General features: G+C 39.5%; 2 protein-coding genes across 2 annotated transcripts; one reads left to right on the forward strand and one right to left on the reverse strand.

The window, feature by feature from the left end:
* Positions 1 to 8878: 8878 nt before the first annotated feature.
* Positions 8879 to 12421, forward strand: si:ch211-93g23.2 (uncharacterized protein LOC100005086 homolog). The gene is given in 7 exon segments (XM_038721392.1): positions 8879 to 9020; positions 9259 to 9419; positions 10218 to 10431; positions 10913 to 11016; positions 11381 to 11398; positions 11400 to 11516; positions 12115 to 12421. Coding segments are annotated over 7 exon segments (819 nt in total). The 5' UTR covers positions 8879 to 8912; the 3' UTR covers positions 12212 to 12421.
* A 147-nt stretch (positions 12422 to 12568) lies between these two features.
* On the reverse strand, positions 12569 to 21444 carry LOC119904602 (receptor activity-modifying protein 1-like). Its single transcript, XM_038721406.1, has 3 exons — positions 21164 to 21444; positions 18871 to 19009; positions 12569 to 14175 (listed from the first exon to the last, which is right to left on the reverse strand). Exons 1-3 carry the CDS (start codon positions 21216 to 21218, stop codon positions 13920 to 13922), a joined length of 450 nt encoding a protein of 149 aa, XP_038577334.1. The 5' UTR covers positions 21219 to 21444; the 3' UTR covers positions 12569 to 13919.
* Positions 21445 to 22195: the final 751 nt, after the last annotated feature.

Raw genomic sequence — 22195 nt, forward strand, 5'->3', positions numbered from 1 at the left:
TGTAAACATGCATGTATAGCTTTCAGATTTAGTTTTTATTTAAAGTACTTGACTTTAATATGTGTACATACTATATTTATTCCATGCATGGGGGACAGCAACGTACTTTATATGCACAGAGAAGCAAATTTTTTAGGTAGCTGTAGGTATCAGAAAGCTAAATTCAACCCTATTTTTGCAACATTGAATCAAATTTAAAAGTGAAGAATGAAAATTTAATTTTAAAAAGAATTTAAAAGTGTAATGGTAAACACAAATTATGGCCAAAGGACAGTTTTTGATTTTTCCAGACTTTTCAAATATACTGTCTCATTGTTTGGGATCCTCCCGGCTCATCAGCTTGCCCTTGAATCGTCTACTGTCTCTGCTCCACTATTCACTGGCGAAACACCTGAGCACATTTCAGAAATGTTGTCTTTGCTTAATATACAATGATTCAATGCCATTGAAATGAAATTTAAATGGTGTGACAGCAATGAATTGAAGTGACTGTAATGAAAGAAAGACTGATTCTTCAGGCTAGGCAGTGATTCACTTAACCAGCAGAACGTAAGGCCTCTTTTTTCATGTGGCTGTGCAACAGAAGATTTCACCAAGGGAGCTGCCAATGCCTGTGGGTGTCTTGTAGGCGTTTGGCAGCCATATAGGGATGTTATTGTCACATCTGGCAATGTGGAAATGCCAGCATACTGGGAAGCAGAGCTACAAGTTTAAAGCCTCCATCACAATATCTTATTCCATGCTTTGACTTTCAGTACACTCTGTCACTAACTCGGGTGATAACAAGAACGCCTTACTAAGACTACACACAACTGCTTAGCAACTAATCTGCATTAAGACAAGCTTCAATCTGAAACACCCCAAAATCTCCTGTTGCATTGCCCACGCAGAGTAGAGATCATCTAAAAAGAGAATGAGGCTTGTCCCATGAAGGGTTGTGAACCATGGATTCTTTGGTGTCATGCCATGAGCAGCCAAGTGCTTAGGTATTTCCAATTATAGGGAATATGTCGAGGCGGCCCTCTGTAATTAAAGCCTAATCATGCTGGTGGATTCAGAGAAGCATCCTCATCAAGCTTTCATTAGTCTCCCTCCTTGTGATGCCCAGCAGCAACCCAACCCCCTTTTTGAATGCTCAGATAGCCAGTTCCCAAACCCGATCTAGTTATTTAGTGGTCTAAGATTATGCTATTAAAAGTTATTTTCCAAATTCTAACAGTAACAGCAAAAGACAGAAAAGGAAATCTTACTTTACTGTTGAGGCCTAAAAGCAATTTTCTAAAATAAAAAAAAATGTTTTAATTAAATCAGTATCTTAAAAGAATATGGCACTAGAACAAAGAAAAACAAAATTTGATTTGACAAATTCTTGGAAGCAGGTTGCACTGCCAGTTTCTTTTCAGACATTTAGAATTAGCAGATAAGCTGACTTTTTTGATATACTTCTGCTATTTTATAAAAGAAGGCTTGAATAGTACACTGCAGTAACTACATTGTGTTTATCTCCCTAAAAAATACTTTTTGAGCTAAACCTTCGATCGATCCAAAACTGTAGTAGCTTTGTTTCTGAGAAAAGGGAAATTCATTTTCCAACTATGAGTTCTCATTGATGCCTCATAATCCCCCCAAAAAGCTGCATGACCCTTGAAACTATAGTGTGTCCTGCCCTAGATGTACAAGAGCTCTGTTTTCAAAGTGGTTTCCCATTCCAACTGGGGCAATGTATAATGTGGATGTATCTGAACTTGTTTCTCCCCTCCAGCTCCTGAACACTCTCACACTTCAGAGACAGATTTGAATGAAACTACAGGCAGTATCTTGTGTTTGGGGAGAGAAAGAGCACCTGGATAGGCTGGTGGTGTGTTGTGCTCTGAGAGAGATCAACCAGAGCATCATGTGAGAGCACCTGGCTCTCCTATATGCTGTCTGTTTGACAGACAACACAGACACCTGGAAGCCCAGTGAGAGAGTGCAGTGTAAAAGCCACTGCTCCTCTACAGGGCCATGCATTATGCAGGAATCTCTCTCTCTCTCTCTCTCTCTATCTCTCTCTCCTCCTCTGCCCCCTGCTCTGCGGTAAAAATAGATCAACAGACCTGAGCTTTCAGCTCTTTTTTTATGATTCTCACTTTCACTTGGATCTCACCAGGTGCAGCGGCTGTTGGCTCCTGCCTCACATTTCTTTGCCTGAATGTTTGTGTATCTGTGTGCGAGTTTAAACACCCAAGTAATTGCACACAGTTTTGAGAGTGCGCGTGTACATGCACATGTGCTGAAGCATATGTGCATGTCACCCAGTGTTAAGGCTGTTTTATCAGTTTGTCACTGCACTCAGATTTTGATAACAGTGGGTCTAATGAAGAAAAACACTTTTTCCAGTTTGGTGTGGAAGAACTTTACTGGCCTGCACTTACACCTTTATGATGAACTGGAACATTGACTGCAAGCTGAATCTTATCAACATCCCAACATCCTAGCCTAATTGGCTGGGGGCTGAATGGGAGAAAATCCCTGTAGCCAGGTTCAAAATCTTGTTGAATGCCCTTACAGACAAATAGAGGCTTAGAAACATAGTAATTGTTGCCACTGGTTTAGAAATGAAAAGTTAAATAACCACATATGGGTGTCATTTTTCAGCACCCATATACTTTTGGCCCCATATTGCACCTTCTATAGTACAGACATCAGTGGAGACATAGATAAATTAATGTATTAGTTGCTCCTGGCTGCTTGGTTTGACAAACTTACTTGTATTTGTATCAATATCTCTATCTGTATAGGTCCAATGTCTAAGAAAATCTGCCAAATCCAAAATGTTAATACCAAAGCTAAAAATAATTGCATGCATGTGTATGAATGCATCAGCATAGTGCATGCACATTTAAAGTAAAGGTCCCTTGTTGCTGAGGGCAAAGGCTCCCTGAAGACCATTGATCCGTGTCCATGACCAGGTCTCTGACTCCTCCCTGATTGCCATTCCACTGCTAATTAAACAGTCCTGCTTAACGAGTTCACGTTGATAACAAGGTTGGAAGGAAAGGTCATCCTATCACGATCACTTCAACTGGACAACGTCAATAACGATCCCGCCTGAAAGGACAGGTACACACACACACACACACACATACACAGAAGTAAAATTCCAAAGGATAAAGGAAGACTCATACACTTTTGTTTTGAGACAGAACCAAAATGTGCTGGTGCAGAATTGACTTCTTTTGTGCTGGTCGATCTTACATAAGCTTTTTTTTTATTGGTTTGAAGCGTCACTCTTGGGAATGAGGGAGAGCAATAGCATACTCTTCAGTGACTGCATATTTTATCTTTTTATTGCCATAAAGTTACAAGTTTTCCGTGTTACTCCTTGAATTTTAAGCCTTTGAAATATAATCCTTTGAAATAGCATTTAGACCATCATGGAGCACTAAAATTCTCCACTGAAAGACTTAAATTTAGTCCATTAACAGCACTTCAAGGGTGCTGGTAGGTTGGCATGTTTTAGCCCATTATCTATAAATGTACATTACCTATAAACATTTTACAAAGCATACATTAAGTTTTTAAAATCCATCTGAATCAAGAAAAAAAACTTGCGAAGACTTTAAACTTGATTAAGATGGGCAATGGCATCAGAGTGGATTTTTCCTCGCCTTTTTTTTTTGGCAAAAGTTACATTTTGTAGTTCCTAGCAAGGATTGTTTTTGTTTAGCAGATTTGAAAGTTAGCCGTTCAAAGCATTGACATGATATGTTTTTTGGGGGGGAAATCTAATCTGGACAACAATTAAGAAAACATGGAAATAAGTACAATTCATTAATTAAGTGGTTAGATTATTCTTTTTCAAGGGTGGGTTAATAACTGCAGTTTTCTATTGATTATTTGTAGAAGATCTGATGCCATGCAGTTAAAAGTATTTTTGAAAATATCTGCTGAGAGAATATTGAGGCAGCAGGAGGATGATTTCAGAAGTTCAGTTTAGTTGATAGGGAGAGATGCTTAAAACATAGAGAATTGTACAACAATTTTCTAATGCAATGCATAACCTCATTTATAGCTACTGCTAATTTCCAAGAGTTGATAGGACCAAATTGTGTAATACTAATTTAATTGGTTTTAAGCAGACACAAAACAACCCTTTACCTCATCTGGAGGGACTGACAGCTTGCACAATTTTCTGAAATTTGGTAGTGAAGAAGGAGAAAAATTCATTGTGTGGCTTAATGGATAGAAGTTCAGGGGCTACTGACAGAGGAGGGTTTGTCAGTCTGTCAACAGCAGCAATTAAGGCGCTTGCATTATTGTTTTTGGCAATGATTATATTTAATAAAGTTACATTTAGTGAGTTAACAGCATTCTCTGCCAATTTAAAGTTTTTTTGTGACAAAGCTGAAAACACACTGTGGCTGACAAGGAAGGGATATCAAATTTGATACATGTTGAGTATATCCTCTTTCCTAATAGATTAACCAGATTGATAATTGAATACAGTGCACTCTTCTTTTTCTGTTACCTATCAAGATAGAAACGGAGAAAATCACCTGCACACTGGGCTTGTCAAGATACATGGTAAAAGGTAGATTTATTTGTTACACTACGACAGGTTGTAAAGTGAAATTGAGTTTATAACTCCCTGCTATGTAGAATATACAGTAATATAAAAGCAATTATTAAAATGGTAAACAGAAATAAACTATATTCAGTGGAGCAGTGCTGATAATAAATTTGAGCTTAAGAGTCTGATAGCTTGGGGGAAAAAGCTGCTCTGCAGTGTGGTGATGCTGCAGCAGAAACTCCTATATCTCTTCCCGGAAGGCAGCAGGGTGAACAGGTTGTGGCTGGGTGGGTACTGTCCTTTAGTATTTTTTGGGCTCTGCGTAGTCACTTCTCCTCACCGATATCACTGATGCTCGGGAGATGGGTACCAATGACCTTCTGAGCAGTTTTAATCACCCGCTGCAGAGCCCTCCAGTCCTGGGCCGTGCACAGCTCATTCCAGTTAGTGAGCTTTTCAGTCAGGATGCTGTCTGTTGCTCCTCTGTAAAAGCTGACAAGAATTGGCACAGGAATTTGGCCCTCTTAAGCTTCCTCAAGAAATACACTCATTTCTGAGCTTTCTTCACCAGCGATGAGATCAGCTCCTTGGTTTGCTAACGTTGAGCAGTAGGTTGTTCTCTGTGCACCTATCTCCCAATATGAAGTCTCATCGTTGTTTGAAATCTGGCCGATGATGGTGGTGTTGTCCGCAAACTTCACAACAGAGTTCTCTCCATTTAGGGATGCAGTTGTGGGTGTACAGCTTGAACAGGAGGGAGCTAAGAAAACAGCCCTGGGGGGCTCCGGTGTTGAGCTCTACAGTGGAGGAGATGTGTCCACCAATCCAAACTGTCTGGGGTCTGTTTGTGAGTAATTCCTATATCCAGTTGCAGAGTGTTGCATTTTAACCCAGAGTGTTGAGTTTGCCGATCAGTTTCTAGAGGAGCTTGTGTTGAATGCTGAGCTGAAATCAACAAACAGCATTCTCATGCTGAAGTTGTTTTTCTCAAGGAGTCCTGGGACTCATGTCCTGGGAGTAGTCATGAGTGTCATTGTTCTTATAGGCAGTGATAGTTTAACAGTTTCCCACAAGCACTTGAATGCACCACAAAGTCTGATATCAGCTATTAATAACAGACAACACTGGCCAAATACATGTATATTTGGCACATTTGTTGTTAAGTGCTCTTTGTGATAGTTTAAAAATAAATAGCAGAAGCAGACATTGCATGAGTTTTGCTATTTGTGGTTTGCTCATATAGTAGGACCTTAGTCCATTAGAGGAAAGTGCTTTTGCTTTATTTTTCAAGCAAGCCTGTAAATGTCCACAGACACACAAACACACGACCTAATACTATCTGGCCTTCTCATCATTTATCTTACAGCGGCAGAATCAGGATAGATTGGTTCAATTAGACTGGCCTTTAATGTAATCTGTTTAATCCATTTCTATCATCAAAGCCAATACCTACCTCTCTCCTTGGAGAGTGGGATTAGCCCTCCAAGTGCATCTCAGAGCGAGTGTCTCGGCTATAAAAAGGCAGCCTCGGAGTCACTCAGCTCTCCTCAATATTTGTTCTTTACAACTGGCTGTGGAGAGAACAGAGTGTCTCAAGTGAAGTTTTAATGGGTAAAGATTTAAGATCTTCATATCCTACCAGAGATTGCAAACGCTGTTTGGCACAATGCACAGTGCCGCAATAAAAAACAGGGAGGATTTGACTCTTCCTTTTCCTATCTCTTCAAAGGCTGCCAAGTTGATTTCGTATTTTTAATGGATTGGGTTGCACCAGCTATTCTCAATTATTTAACTTTGTGTTTACAGTTATTGTTCCTAAGTTGTTAGTAACTAGCAATGAGTTTCAAACTAGTTTACTAAATTGGGTTGCACTGTTAAAAATGAAATGTCTTGCTGGTAAAGACTTTAGTAATGTGTAAACTGGTCAGGAAACAATTCTGCTTCCCAATCAAAGTCACTGTATCATCACAAGCTGTAACTTCCAAAATGGTTATACAGGGCAAGTGATACTATTTAACTGAACTGTCAGTCCTTTGTAAATGTATCATTTTGCTTTATTAATTTGCATACATAGAGAAATATCTGTGATTCAGAGTTTATAGAATTTATACAGGAAAATATGATCAAGCTAACTATAGTGATTAAGCTAATCTAACCGAGTTTTGTTATTTGAGGTATATTGTCTTTTAAATGTTTAAAAGTTAGTTACAAAATAACACACAGCATTTTCAGGTCATATGTAGACAATATTCTGTACTATCTTATTTTTCTCTGTGAGCTAAACAGGTAGCAAGCTAACGTTTATTTTGTCAGTTGGCTAGTCTAGTTAGTTAAATCTGGCAGTTGGTCTGAGTAAATATTTAGTCACAGCTAATCTCTATATTAAAGCTAGTTTGTGTAACCTTTTTCAATTTAGTGATGTAAATAATTATGTTTATATTTAACCATAAACAACAGACCTTAAACAACATTGACATATCATCACCTTTTAATTTCATGTGCCATATTTGTTAGCAAACAGCTGCTTATTTACGCACCCAGTAAGTGGCTTCAGAACTACAATTTCTCCTTTTTTCCACTTGAAGGTTTTCGTTCTACCTTATTGAAAATGTGTGCTTATGAGGACCCAGGGGCCTGTGAAACCTATTCAAAAGCCATGACAAATTTCTCCTCCCTAAAAATGTGGCAATGTGGCAACAAGACTGTTTTCTAAATTCATGGATTTCATCCAGCTGCAATTTGCCTTTACCTGCTGAGATTTCCGCAGGCAAGTAGGATTTTATTCTCAATATCCATCTATCCATCCCTCTACCCTGCATGTATCTGTATTCACACTTTCAGAAGAAAGAAGAAAATTATGTGCAGGTATTTACTACTGCATGTCTATTTTAGGCTAATAATTTTACAGTATGCACTCCGTATACAAAATAGCATGTTCTTACATTTTTTTATCTCTTTTTTCACAATTCCTGACTCGGTTCCACACAAATTCTTCAGCCAGTTTTGAAACCCCAAACTGTTTTTTACAGGTTAAATCAGGCTTTCCCCTGCACCTGCCTCCATGAAAAAACACAGTTTAAATACACTATTTTTAATATTTTCTACTTTTAGTGTGGATTACCAGTGTGATTGCCTTTCAGGAGAATTCCCCATGCAGCATTAGCAACAATGCCCATCACAGTCGATGGAAGCACTCCCATAGCTCTTTTTACTGTGTCGGGAATGCCTGCAGATATTAAAGCAACATATGAGGCTGTTTGTCTGAGTCCACTGACTTTGGGTTTTTAAAGGTTTCTGTGCTTGTGTGCGGAAATGTGTGAGGACACTGTAAGAAGACTTGATTGTATAAAGACTTAGTGATAAAATGGTTATGTCTGGGTAAGCTCATGTACATGGATTACAATATACACACACAGCAGTGGACAGTGGTGTGACTTGAGTGCAGCTGACAGTTCTGCTCAAAGCTGATTGACTGACAACACAAGGCAGGGCTGCACATAGCAACAAGGTGGGGTCAAGGGTTAGGGCTCCTGTGGCGCCTAAGAACCCCCCCCCCCTTGTTGACATAAGCCCTATTCCAAACCATATCGGACAATAGATATTGATCAGGTGAACAGGAAGAATCAATGCTTGTTGATTGGGCAGAATATACAGGGCCAACACTGGCCGCCTTTAGGTTCAGGGAGGAGGCACCATTCTTACATATAAAGTGTATTTGATCAGATTTTTATCCACACTCTTTCCTCTAAATACTAGCCCAAGGTTAATATACCAGTATGTCAAAGAAATCATGCAGTGGGTGATTAAATAAGAGAATGAACTGACGATATCAGTGCAAAGATGAGGAAATACAACTAACATGAGACTCCCAAGCGTTCCCACACTCAGCAGCGCTTGCCTTTTCAGCAAAGCGTCATACGTGTGCATTTACTGCCATCTGCTGCTATTTGCAAGAAAGTGCATATGCAAAAATTTAGATTCTCCCAAACTACTAATGAAGCTCCCGTTGCTCTCATTGTTTAGCACTGAGATCATGTATATCTCCATGTTAAAGCAATTGTTATCATGACTTTTTAAGGTTACGCCACAGCTGTAGTCAGAAAAGCCACAGAATGTTGGAAAATCATCGAAGACTTTTTTGAAATAATGTACTCCTGCTATGCACATGGCATTTTGTATTTCAAAAATACATTTAAACTCAAAGTACATACACTATCATAAACAGAATTTTTTGCCAGCAGTGCAGTAGGGTGGGACAATTTTAGTTCTGGCAGTTAATGTGTAACTTGAATAAGGGCCGGCTCAGAGTGCAGAGTCATTGTATTCGGTCAGTTAGGCACTTCGTCTTTGGCATAGAAACATGACTGTACGGCTCTTTGAGGGCAAGGATCATGCCACTGCTTACCTGCAGTACAGAGTAGCCCCCCATGAATTAATCAGCAAGATTATGAGCTACGTGAAGAAAAAGGTAAATGTGTATGTTCACGTATTCAGCATTTTAACTGGCTTCAACATGATTGCATATTGGTGCTGTTTTATGTAGCCTGTAATACCTCTAATTAAGGTAATGTTAAATACTCAATAAACTTTTTTAAAAAGCATCAGTATTTTCCATTCCTGACTCATCAAACCCATCCGTCATCCATAGATTCAGAACTAAGCAGGTTTAAAGGTTTATACTTATTATATGGTGTAACTCCTTTCAGTCACCAAACCAACTCAACCTTGCAGTGGATGTGGGCTGCGGTTCGGGGCAAGGGACAACTCTATTGGCTCCGTACTTCAGCAATGTTGTTGGAACAGACATCAGCCCTGCCCAGCTGGAGATGGCACTGGTCAATAGCAACCCTCCAAATGTATCATACAGGTGAGGTAGAGGGCATGTGGGAGAAGTTATCCTTGAAGGATTTCTGCCAGAAAGCCAAGCAGGTAGTCTTGGTGCCTAAATCTAACCACACTGTGACCATTTAGGCACCAAAAGTATTTGGTTAAAACTGCAACAGTGGTACATCAAATGTTCAGCTATAATCTACTGCAGTTCTGTGTCTTCATTGAGTATTGATGACTTTTTGACACTTTACTGTTTATATTTGTTGCTGTTCCAAATGCAATTTTCAAACTGACTGTAAACTGTTAGTCCTTTGACAGTAAGACTGTGAGTAATGACATTGTCAGTCATCCATCTGATTGCAGGACCTGAATAAGATTGTTGAATAAGAAAGTTAGAATCCCAGTGGTTAAAAGTTATTTCACAGCTACCAACAGCAGCACAACAACAAGGACAGCAAATTTTCATTGCTTCATTGTCAGGTCAAGGAACAATTCCAGCCTCAGAAAACTTGCTCACATACTTCAAAGACCAAAACCTAGTGGTCAAGAGTCTGCGACCTCGCAAATGTGACCTCCACAGAAACATTTTAAATGCATTTTTAATAAAAACTTTATTTGGTTACAAAGGGACAAAATCCACAATCTCATTATGCGCAGAAACCATGTCCATTGTTAATAAGGACTCCTTTTTGGTAGCAGTATGTATTGGTATTTATGAATTAATCTTCATTCATCTACACACACTTTGTGCTTGACACAGATACTGTCCAGAGTATATGATGAATTGCATTTCCCCCTATTTCCTGCTACATTGTTCTGACCGCTTCGACCCCAGGCAGTGTCCAGCAGAAGAGCTACCATTCGTTTCTGGTGAGGTGGACCTTGTGACGGCCATGACAGCGGCCCACTGGTTTGACCGGCCGAAGTTCCTTCTGGAGGCTGACAGGGTGCTGAGGCCTGGAGGCTGCCTGGCTCTCCTGAGCTACACAATGGACATGGGGCTGGAATATGGGGACGTCTCCAACACACTCAATGACATCTGTAAAGAGGTTCATCCAAAAACATTTTTTTAAAGTATTTAAATCATTCAAGGGAAAAGAAAATGCCTCTGAGAAATAAGATATTAAAATTCACACTTCCTAATGTGACTGCAGAAACAAAACAGCTTGATTTCTTGAATCAGTAGTACATAGTGTGTGTATACATTTTAAAATGTCTAACCGAAGTAATTTAGTGTGACTAAGAGGGCAGTCAGAGTTAAAAACCAGTTAGTCTGTTGTTTTAAATGTGAATTATTAATATGTCAAATATCATTTGATGTATGACCTTATGTGTAAGTGGTAATTAAACCCCTTACCCTAGTCATTGTCATGCCATTTAGACACATACAATCCCATTGTGTTAAGTTGTGTTGATGTGGATTTTAATTGTTTATCCCAAAATTAGACAAAAGAAGGACAATTTTTGTACATCTATGAGCTATTGCAAATTTAGTTGGTAATTAACTTTATTGTTATTTTTTTGGGTTAGTTCTACGCTGCCCTGCTTCATTTCCGAGACCCTTACATAGGATCGAGCTCTGTGAAGATCTACTCAGACATGTTTGACTCCTGCTCTTACCCTGACAAAGAGTGGTGAGTGTTTCTGAATAAGAAAACTGAACAAGTTGCGCTGTTCCCAGATCTTCCATTTTATATCAGCTGAGACAAAGTAATCCTTATTTACAGCTATGGCTTTGTGGAGCAAAGCGTGAGAGTCAGACATGTATACACTCTGACATCTGGGTGTTATCTGGCACAGAGCAGCTTAAACTTGAGCAGTTGGGGGTCAAATGTCTTGCTCTGGGCCTTCTCAGTATATAGTCACGGGAGAGAGGAGAGGAGTTTCTCATTCACTACACAGACAAGATTTCCACAAAAGTCGACTTTCTTCACCTTACATTCAGTATAACGATACAAAACTAATATATTGCATGATTTAACATGTTTTTGTGTCCAGGACTGAGTGTCTGCTGGTAAAAAATCTTGCCATTGAATGGATACATCGGCATGGTGCAGACCTTCTCCAACTACCAGAAACTGCAGCAAAAGGACCCCGCTGAGGCTGAACGTCTTTCTAATGACATCAGGAACAAGTGAGATATTAACCTCCCAACTGAACCACAGGTCTAATCGTTAACTTCTGGCCCTGTGCTCTCACCTCCACTCGCCTGGCGCTGAACGTTAATCTCCTAATCTCCCCTCTAAATTCACTTATCATCATCAAGAAACTGCTGAAATTTGTCTTTGAACACTGTCACAGTCTTGGGCATTAATCATAAAAGCCAAACATTGCATGACTAAGCTTAAGTGTTGAAGGCTTTTACTGCTTTGATAATATAGCCACCATTAATTCCCTTGCCACTGAAAGGACAGAATAGCCCAGCAAGCAAAATACGTGGAGGGGACGTGCTGAGCTGTAACTTTTACATGGATACAAAAAGTATGACATTGTATTTTATTACTATCACAGTTTGGAAAGATTTACACACAGTTCTACTGTCTGTTTCTGTAAAGAATTGACCTGTGTTTTGTCATAATGGAGGAAAGAGAGTCATTTGAGGTTTTAGTTTCTTTACTACTTTATATTTCCTATTCTGTCAATAATTTCAATTAGTAATGTAGTCATTAGTTTATCAGTTACTTCATTTGACATGCCTATCTCTTCTTGTCTTGCCGTGTCTTCCGTCCCAGGTTGCTGTCTGCCATGAAGGTGTCTTCTCCTGACACAGAAGTTACAGTGGTTGTGAAGTATTTCTATTGGCTGGCCTGCAAACCTCAATCTTTCTGACTGGCTTCAATCTTTCTGACTGGCTAAATCCTTGTATATCAGAGTTTTCAAACATTGTTGGCTCTTAAAAAAACCAATGTCTGATTGTGACCCTTTGTCAGCAGGTGTATGTCTTCTGGTTGTGATAAGCTATACCAAAAAGACCCAAAAAGCTAAAAATGATCCAGCCAATCTCAAGAAAATGTCTAAATAAACCATTATTGTGTTTTAGAGGAAATCTTTTTGGGTATTTTTTCACCCTGTGGCCCACCAGATTTGTCTTAGGACCTTTTTTAAGGCTCCTAATGCCCAGGTTGGAAACCACAGATGAAGGTTTCATCAGAACGCAACCAGACACAAACCTGGAAAGCTAGTGGTATACAATAATGACCTAAACTCATTTTATGTTGTCTATGAAGATTCTCAGTCATCCAGGTCATAGTTATCCAACGAAGGTTAAAATCAAGGGCAACTGGACTTGGTTGAAGATACTGGAAGACGTTTCATCCCTCATCCAAAGGACTTCTTCAGTTCTGACTGAACTGAAGATTCATTATATGTTGAGAATCACTTAAAATAAAAAATTTGGATTCGCATCCTTTTAAATCAAGCATATTTTATGTTTATTATTAATTAAATATATCCGCATTTTCAGTAATTATGAAACCGTTTGTAATCAATCTACTGTCAAATCAGCCCATAAATATTGACCACTGTGTAACAGGGGCTTGCACAGTAAACACTAGATGGCGCCCTCTCATGCAGAGTTGAATGAGTGTCTAATTAATGTCCACTTCAAGCCTCACCTGCAGTCTTAAAATTGTACTTTTCTTACATGAACTTATCGTTTCTTGACCAGGGTGAGAGAAATCCATTTGCTTCCAGCATGTGGAACTGCACTGAAAACAAGCCACAAGTCACATTAACATATTTGGTTGTATATCCTCCTCTGTGAGGAGGTGGTAAACAGATAGTGGAGGAAAAAGAAAACATTAGTTGATGCTTTGCATGTGATCAAATCATCATTTTGATCATAGTAATGTAATCCAGGCACCATTTGGTTTCCTCCAAAATGTCTGTAGCTCTCAAGTGTTTTAGAGACATGAGTACAAAGTGAGTTGACTCTCTTACACTGTCAAAGAACCTGGCCTCTTTGTCCAAAAATCCATCTTCCCCTCTCTTTTTCACTCACCTGTCTCTGCTCTCCTCTCTATCTTCCAAATTTATAACACTCATTTGTCCAAGTCATCTGTGTCTCCCTGATTGTCCTCCTCTCTACTGTTATTTATGTGCTCACAGATTGTTTAGGGCCAGGAGAACAGATGGTAATTAACATGCATGGCCTCCAAATCCCCTGCATCTCAAAGAATTTGTTACTTTCCCCTGCCAAACTTTGACACTCTCATGTTGGTGATGTTATTCACCAAAAATAACTGCATGGAAAACTTTCTATCTTTATACCAAATGGAGCAGTTATTACATATTATTATATTAAGGTCAACCTCTGATGCGGTCAAACAGTTCTTCATGAGACATGCAATTGTTTCACTGTATTGTGCACACACTCATCCACATATTAATATTGGAATAATACTATTTCAAGACAATAAGCAAGTATTCAACTTAACACCTTATTCAAAAATCACTTAAAATCTTTTATCACATGCTCAGTCTCTGCCTGTCAGGAGTCCATATGTATTTACAAGACTTGGGCCCAAATCCATAGTCTCTATAAAACCCCCTCTGTGCGTTTACTCCTCCACACCACTAGGGCAGTCATAAGTAGGGTGACTAGAACTGGCACTGCAATGAATGGGGCGAGGATGCTGGCCGGCGGGTCGTGGAGGAGTCGGCCGGTCAGAGGACAGTCGTGGAAGTAGATCCGGTGAATCTGCATGAAGAAGCTGTCGATTATCTGATTGGGCCAGTAGCAGTCCATCCTCAAGGCCACCTGGTAGGTGCAGTTTGTTAGTCGCTCATAGATCCTGCAGAGGGTGGCAACACACAGTCAAATCTACTGAAATTATTCACTAATATTCCCATAATGAACTTGAAGTAATGAATCCCTTTTTTCCCATTCTCAGTCAGAATTTTATATAGTAGTAATATAATAGTTTCTCGTAGTGTCTTTGAAACGTCCTTTCAGACTGGGACCAGAGAAGGGATTCCTGTTGATAGGAAAAATGGCAAAGGAGTGTCTAGAATTACCAGCGGGCTTAACACAGCTAAATATAACTGCTAGATGCTAGAGGGAAGGGGAAATGGAGATGCATACCAACAGGGTAGTGCCCTCAGTACGGCATTGCTCCATACCAGGAGAGATTCTGTTCCGGATGGCCACTGTGTTTAACTGCATAGCTGGAGGCCGGGGGGTGGGCAAGTGGTCAGACAGCCCCATAAAGGAAAAGGCCACCAAACTTTAACGTTCCTCATAAATTGCTTTTTGTGATGGGCACAATGTATTGTTTACTGTGTCATTTCCCTGGTCAAACAATATGGTGTTACCATGATTGTCAAATGGCAGTTGCATCAGTCCTCCAGAATGCAGTGCTGCATTTTCTTTAAGGGCCACAACTCACTTTTTCCATGCACCTTAAAAACTTCATAATGAAAGCAAGGCTGCAAAAACCGAGCTGTGGGCCTATATTTAGCTCGCTGTCTCCCCCTATATAATTTGACTATAAGTTTATTAGTTGGATTTAGTTAAACAGTGCTAATTATTTGTGAAAATGCTCAATGTAAGCCTGATATCAACTGGGTTGTTGAAGCTGTGATAATTTCAGAAGCTTCTTTGTTATATATATATATATGTTGAAATTCTCTTTAGGACCATGTCAACCATGTCACCTGCCCACCTACGTGCACCTCACTGTGCATGAAAATGTGTTTTGGGGGAGTGGCTTTGGAGAGAGGCCTGAAGGGAGGGGGTGGGATTTTTTTTCAGTTGGATACTTTCAAAATCTAGCTCTATTGCTATTTCTCCAACTTTGACTAACCCTGCTTTAAAGTATTTACTAGAAGGTACTAGATTTTGACACAGTTAAAAGATGCAGGAGTGACTTCAGTTTCATTTTACATCAATCAGTTAATACAATTGGACAGGGACCCCTGGGCATTGGCAATCCATTTTAGATAATAAATAAATGTATGATTTAGAGCAGAATAAGGATATTTCTTTTTATTCCTACAAACCTACGAATGTAACAAAACATTATTAATGTATAACACACGATATTATATTATAGTTCAAGTACATGTATTCTAAGCAGAGCACTATACTGTATATGACTATGAGTCACTTAAATCACAGAATAAAAGCATTAACTACATGATTGGTATGTAGTGCTACCATGTGTGTGTGTGTGTGTGTGTGTGTGTGTGTGTTCAATTTTGTTTGTGAATGTGTTTTATTATTGTGTTTCATAGTGCTGGTGGATTTCCCCAGCCCTTTAATGCTTCTACGTGCCAACTATCACCGCTCAGCAGCTGTTTCAGGAGCTGGTGTTGCAGCTGTAAGACCTAGAATCCTGATTAGGTTTAAAGGTAGGGGTTGAAGTTAATGATGGTTTAGGATTAAGACTCATGCTGGTGGTCATGATTAGAATTTGGACTCGGTTGGGGTAAAGGTTCAATGTTAGGACCCAAACAGGTGTGTGTGTGTGTGTGTGTGTGTGTGTGTGTGTCCATCCATAAACACATTCCCAATTAACAGTTTTGGTGAATAATAAATTCTTTGACATAATATCTTATTAATGTGCAAAAATACATTTTGGCAATAAAATCTCAAGTGTTAATTAGGCAGAAATGGTGGTGCTAATTTTTAAAAAAAGCCTTAATATTACATAACTCTGGAAAAAAAAAGGCATGGCAGACTCACAACTGTCAGTCACATGGTACGGAGACTGATAAGGCAGTTTGTGGGTTTGCTATCAAACAACATAGATCACTTTCACAAACCAAAAAGTTGAGCATGCCTTGCTAACAGATTTTGAGATACGCCCTGTGTGAGAGCTTTTCCTCAGTCATGTTTAAGGTAACCCACAGGGATTGTTGGTGTTTTCTTGGAGAAAGTAGTACATGATCAGCAAAATAACTAGAATGTGCAGTGCAGCATCAGAGTCTCTGAGAGAAGAGATAGCTAGATCTTAAACATTGTGGGGAAGAGGAGTTTCTTCTTAGGGTCACCTATAGATGACTGCGGCTGATATGCTGCGTGGTGCATTCAATTGAAAATAAGCTGAAGATGGAACACAGTTCCAATGTATGTTTGACCCAATTATTTGTATTTGCCGCACATGAGCCTAATAGAAATGAATATAATTAAATTAATTAAATTAATTTTATTAAATTAATAAAAAATATATTTTTCAGAGAAACCTCCTGTAACAATGCAGTGGATCTAAACTACTTTGGGATGCATTCCTTTGGGAGCGTTTAGTTTCACATTCAAGAACAAACCATTTCAGTTTCCATAATAATTGGACCCCTCTTCCAGTTGACACACAAAGTGGTCTGGACTGTGATGAACTGATTTGTGGGGCTGGATGGCATGTAGCAATACCTAGACTTGGCATGTCTATATTTACCGCTGAGTATGTTATGTTTGGATCTCACCTGAATGTTAAACGTGGCTGTCTGTACATACAGTGTAATTCGATTGCTGACAAGTGGAGATATTTTAAGAGGGAAAAGTATTTACCAAAACAAAGCACTCCATGTATTGGAGGGTTTTTAGCTTTACAGATGTGGTTATTTTTTAAATAACCACTCAACTAATTATCATTATCCTAACATATTATGCTGTGATTTCAGCTAAACACAAAGTGAAATTATGTAAATTTTTGAACAGCGGAACATAAAATTTAGCTAACATTAGCCACCACAAGCTAACTGGTCATACCAGACAAGTAAGGGAGCAAAACCTGTGATTGTTTTGAATTGACAGAGTGTATTTATTTACTCATGAATTCATCTTTTCATTTGTAGGAGTTACATCTGACCTCTGTTTAGAAACAAATCCCCCTTATTAGACTTTTATTTTGAAAGTCTCTAAATTGGCATGCACCCACACAATAGCCTTGTTGATGTGTTTCTAATTTTCTATTCTGCATGGTTTATTTATCTGTTGAACAGTCAGTTCTCCAGTGGACCTTGACGATGGCGTCAAACATTGTTGCTAGGGGTTTTGTGACGGATCGGCAAACCCTCTATGTGCCTGTACACATCTTTTATGATCAGTTACAACAACACACACACACACACACAAACAAAGAGCACCACCACTAATTACGTGCTGGACCAAGAGAGGAAAGTGAGCCAGGAGGGAAATCACAGTTTTGACAGTAGCTTTCTCCTGTGGGTCTCCCAGCTCCTTTCACCCTCCTGTCTGACTCATCCTCTGACTGCCAGTGTTTGGAAAAGGACTGCTCAGAGACACCGTCTGACACATACACACACACGCATACACATAAACATTAAGTGTGCGACAGATACAGTTAAAGGCCGTGACCAAGTGAGTGGAAACACAGACTGGAGTCTGTGATGGCCAGAAGGCAAACAGCCAGGAAGGCAGGCTGATGTTTTATCACAGAATGAACTATAGGCAGAGCAACATATAGTGGGCAGAATAAGTCAAGGCAAACATCATAATTCTTCCACAAACCACTAGTCCTTTAGGGAGAAAAATTAACATTTGATGTGATGCTATGTGCTGTATTTAATGCATGTTTGTCATTAAGATCTATGTTACCAGAGGAATGACAGGTAGACTGATTTAAATTTGGGGAAATATGTACAGTATGCATTCTCACTGACTTCCTTTTGCAATTATCATACTTTTAATCCATCAGTAGTTTTACCGTTATGCATTGTTTGCGCACAGGTAAAAGATTTCACTTATTAAATAGTAACACTGTGATTGTTTTACTAAACTGAGCCCTCTATGTTACTCTATAGTAACAGAATTGCACTGGACACTGTGCAGTGGAAAATAGATGTGACACTGAGTGTGTAACTCAATTAATGCACAGTGATGTTCACCTATATGCTTCCAATAGAGCTGTAGCAAAAAATACTATCCTGTCAGTGCCCCTGCAAAGGAACAATGCTTAGCGTTTTACAGTGTGTTCACAATAAATGCCAAAAAGACAGTTTCAAGACTGATATAATGCCTGAAAACATTTATATAATAAGGTTCAATATTTGGCTCCCTGACTACTGTGTTTACATGTTCTGAATAGGAATCAAATGAAGCATAGTATTACTTCAGACAGAGCCCTGAAGTTGCACTGGCATTAGCTGATTCATGCTTTTACTGGCTCATTCATCGGCGGTTTACCAGCTGACTGAACGTCCAATCGTATTAATGCAGGGGTTCAGTGAAGCTTTTTAAACCTGGCTCTCCTCACTATGACTCTGTTGATACCTTCATTTGCCACCTTAGATTATGTATAATCTTTGCTTATTTTTGGTATTCACTGTTCATGTATGTGTTTGTGAAGAGAAGTTAGTTTCCCTCAAAGAATAGAGCCTTTCCCGCCAAATCTAACTATCCTTTTGCCATAAATGGTCAGTTGCTTGATCTCTGAATAAACTAAACAAGAGGAAGGACCAGTGATTTTGTTTTTATTTTTGATCCTGTTGGGAGCCTATCTTTATGGCTTTGCTGTAGGTGAACTCACTCCATGGTGTCCTGCCAGCTGCACCATAGGCCTTGGTCCTGTGCTCCCATGTCCAATTTGAATTTAGCTAGGCAGTGCTCATTGATCATCCCCTCGTAGAAAACCCTGTTGCAGCCAGACACTGACGGAAGTACTTGAGCTAAAATGAAAATGAAACAAAAGGTATTAATTAAGGTACACACACAAAGAAGAATGGATTTGGGTGATATGAGGTGACTACAACTGGGTGGTCATTTGATTTCGGTGAGTGGGGAGCAAAGTTTTGCATCATTGTAAAGATACACAAGATTTCACATAACACTACAGAGATTATGTGCTGTTTTCAGTTCTTGATTATTAGGAATATGTTCCTGCAACAAACAAGGTCATGTCCCGGCAACGTTATTCCTATCGGAACCCTTTCTTCCCTATTAGGCTGTTACTTTCACTTAGAAAATATTTTAATTTGCAGTCAGAGTTCAGCCCCATTTGTTTTCTCCAGAGATGTGTGTAAACAGCCTCTTAACGTGGAAGCAGACCGCAGCCATCCCGCAGGACTCTGAACTGAATGTAACACCACTGAGCAGTACAGTAGGCGAGGGGGCTTAAGCTGGCGGTAAAGGCCCATGTGGAACGAACAGGTTGTTGTTACGATTGGGAAACATGGCGGATCTCCGTCTGCGCGGGCCTGATAAGGGCCAACTGTGTGCCCATTATGTTTGCTCTGTCTCAGCTGGCTCTCAAGGCTCTGACACATCCAAAGGAAGACTGAATATGTTGACACGGGGATTTCAAAAGAGAGGCTACTGAAAGAAAAATGGCCGAGACCCCGCTGCTGGAGCAGCACGCATTTTCAAACAGAGGCTTGAGGTGCTCAAATGAAACACTAAAGTGAGGTGAAAAAGCATCAAACACAGGCACAAACTGAACATATGAATGGTAATTTTGTGTCTACTGCCTCGTTTATTGCCCACAGAGTTGTACGGATTGTTATGTGTCACCTGTCTGTCTGTTTGTTGGCAACTGTTCATGGAGAAATCTGACATTCATGCGATCAAAGATACCTTCTAACTTGGCTGCCGACCAGCATTGCATTCGCATTCCATTTTCCAGGAAAATCAAGGCAAACCATGACAGATGCTGCAGCGCTGCTAGCTGGAGGATTACACTCTATTGACAAAGTTTTGTCCATATTTTGAGTATAGGAAACAGCCATCAGTCTGGCAGGGAGCATAGTCCTGGAATGGCAGAAGGGCTCAACAGTTATGGATTTTAAAAATGATACTCATGAAAGTGAGATGATCCAACTAGCTCAGATGTCACTCATGATTAGCCAGCTGCTGTGGTGCTCAGCATGAGAGCCTAATTTTCACATTCTCCGATTCATCTAGTGCTGAAAGTAAAGCCCAGTGGCTGTGGATTTTCAAAAGCTCGTCAAGAGAGCATAGTGTTGAAAGTATTCTCCCATGTAAGATTCCTATCTTACTGCAGACTGGTCCTCCCTTGATGCATGTTATTGTATTAAGGTATTGTATGAAGGTGCCTGAGCAACACCTTCGGTCCTCATGTTGTCCTTAATTAGACACATTTTTGGGAGTTATACTCAGCAGTGTAAAACCTGCCAAAGGAATCAGGATATTCGAATGCCTCCTAAGAATTATTGACGTTAAAATGTTTCTCTACATGTTACAAGCTTCTTTTCAAAGCAAAATGTAAGCCTTTCTTGTAACCTGTTGAACATCCACGTTTCATGCTACTTTAGGCCTACACTGCACTATGTTTCAGTGGCAAATAGTGTGCTTTTGTTACTTTACAAATTAAGATTTAACATATATGATGAGCTCATAAAATATGATGAATTATTACAGATCACAACAGTATATAAAATAGTTATAATCAGCGTCAACTCCACCAAATGCATTAGCAATAATTATCCCATAATATAATAACTAATTGTATGACAGTCAAAATGACCAGTTTTCTACACTGTATACTTTTACTTTGGATACTTATCATACTCAAGTATTTTACTTAAGTAAAAGTTGGTGCAGTACTATTACTTGTAAAAGAATATCTTTACAGAGTGATGTTGCTACTTTTACTCCAGTAAACAACCTGAATACTTTCTAAACCCTTATCCTTGCCTGAGACTGAAAACATACCAAATTTAATGGTACAGTGTTTAGTCAAATTGTTCATGTTTATGCATTTCACAGTTTGAACATTGTAATATCTAAATGAACGAATGAACGAATGGATAGCATAATACAATACAATACAATACAATACACGGTTCACTAACACAAACACTCACCTGCCACAAACAACACAAGCCCAGCTTTCAGGAGCGACGCGCTCTCCAGAGCCATCCTGAATACCAACTCCACGATGTCTTTTGCACACTCTGCTCACTCCGTGGAGATCAACTGCACATATTTCATTCTTCCTCCAGTATTCTAGCCAAAGCCACAGATTCAGGAACTACAGCACAACGTTAAAAATAAATCAACCACAACTCATGGTGTGCGGTCAACAAGGAGGCACCAACTGCGTGTAAAAAAGCCCCTTGACCTTCCACTGTGGCAGCCTCCTTCCCTCACCGCAGCCCTAATCATAGAAGCTCTGCCTGTCATCTGATCCCCTTGTCCTGCTGCTTCCAGCGTGGAGCTGCACACAGGGGGCAAAACAAAGTCACACACCAAAATTAGTGCCAGTCTTAATGAACCCAGGGAATCATTACAAGACAAAAAGAGTCATCTCATGGTATCTAGCCGTAAAATATCCCCATAAATTCACACCACATGCCCAGTGGAGAATGCTGTAGGAATATTACAGCCCAGGGAAAATATCTAAGAGATTAAAAGTCTGCAAGAAACTATGATAAGATCACTTTTAGTTCAAACACTGAGTCCCTGCAGAACTGCTACTTTATTTTTTTCTATGAATGCCTCTGTATCTACAACAGACGCCTCAAAGTACATAAACTTATAACTTTCTAGAGAATAGGCCTTTAAATGCACAATTATCACAGTTTACAATCTACAACTTTAATGCAATTTACTTTAGCATGTTTATTTATTAAATCCCTACATGTCTCCATTACATATGTATTCTTTGTAATGCATTACTTGGAATACCCTCTTCACTGTGCACCGTTGTTCTGTAACCACCCAATCAAACCTCACTTAGGCCTCACACAGGGACCCATTACAGAACACAAAGACAGAATTCCCATTTTGTCACACTTGTATCAGCGCAAATCACATGCAGCTCAGTAATGTCACTAATTGAATGTTTTATCTGCAGATTTTTGTGCAGGAACAGACTGACGTTCATTAATATTCTC

The sequence above is a fragment of the Micropterus salmoides genome, unplaced genomic scaffold, assembly GCF_014851395.1.
Source record: "Micropterus salmoides isolate LMB-PRFRI ecotype aquatic unplaced genomic scaffold, ASM1485139v1 Ms_hic_scaffold_1, whole genome shotgun sequence".
Taxonomy (NCBI): domain Eukaryota; kingdom Metazoa; phylum Chordata; class Actinopteri; order Centrarchiformes; family Centrarchidae; genus Micropterus; species Micropterus salmoides.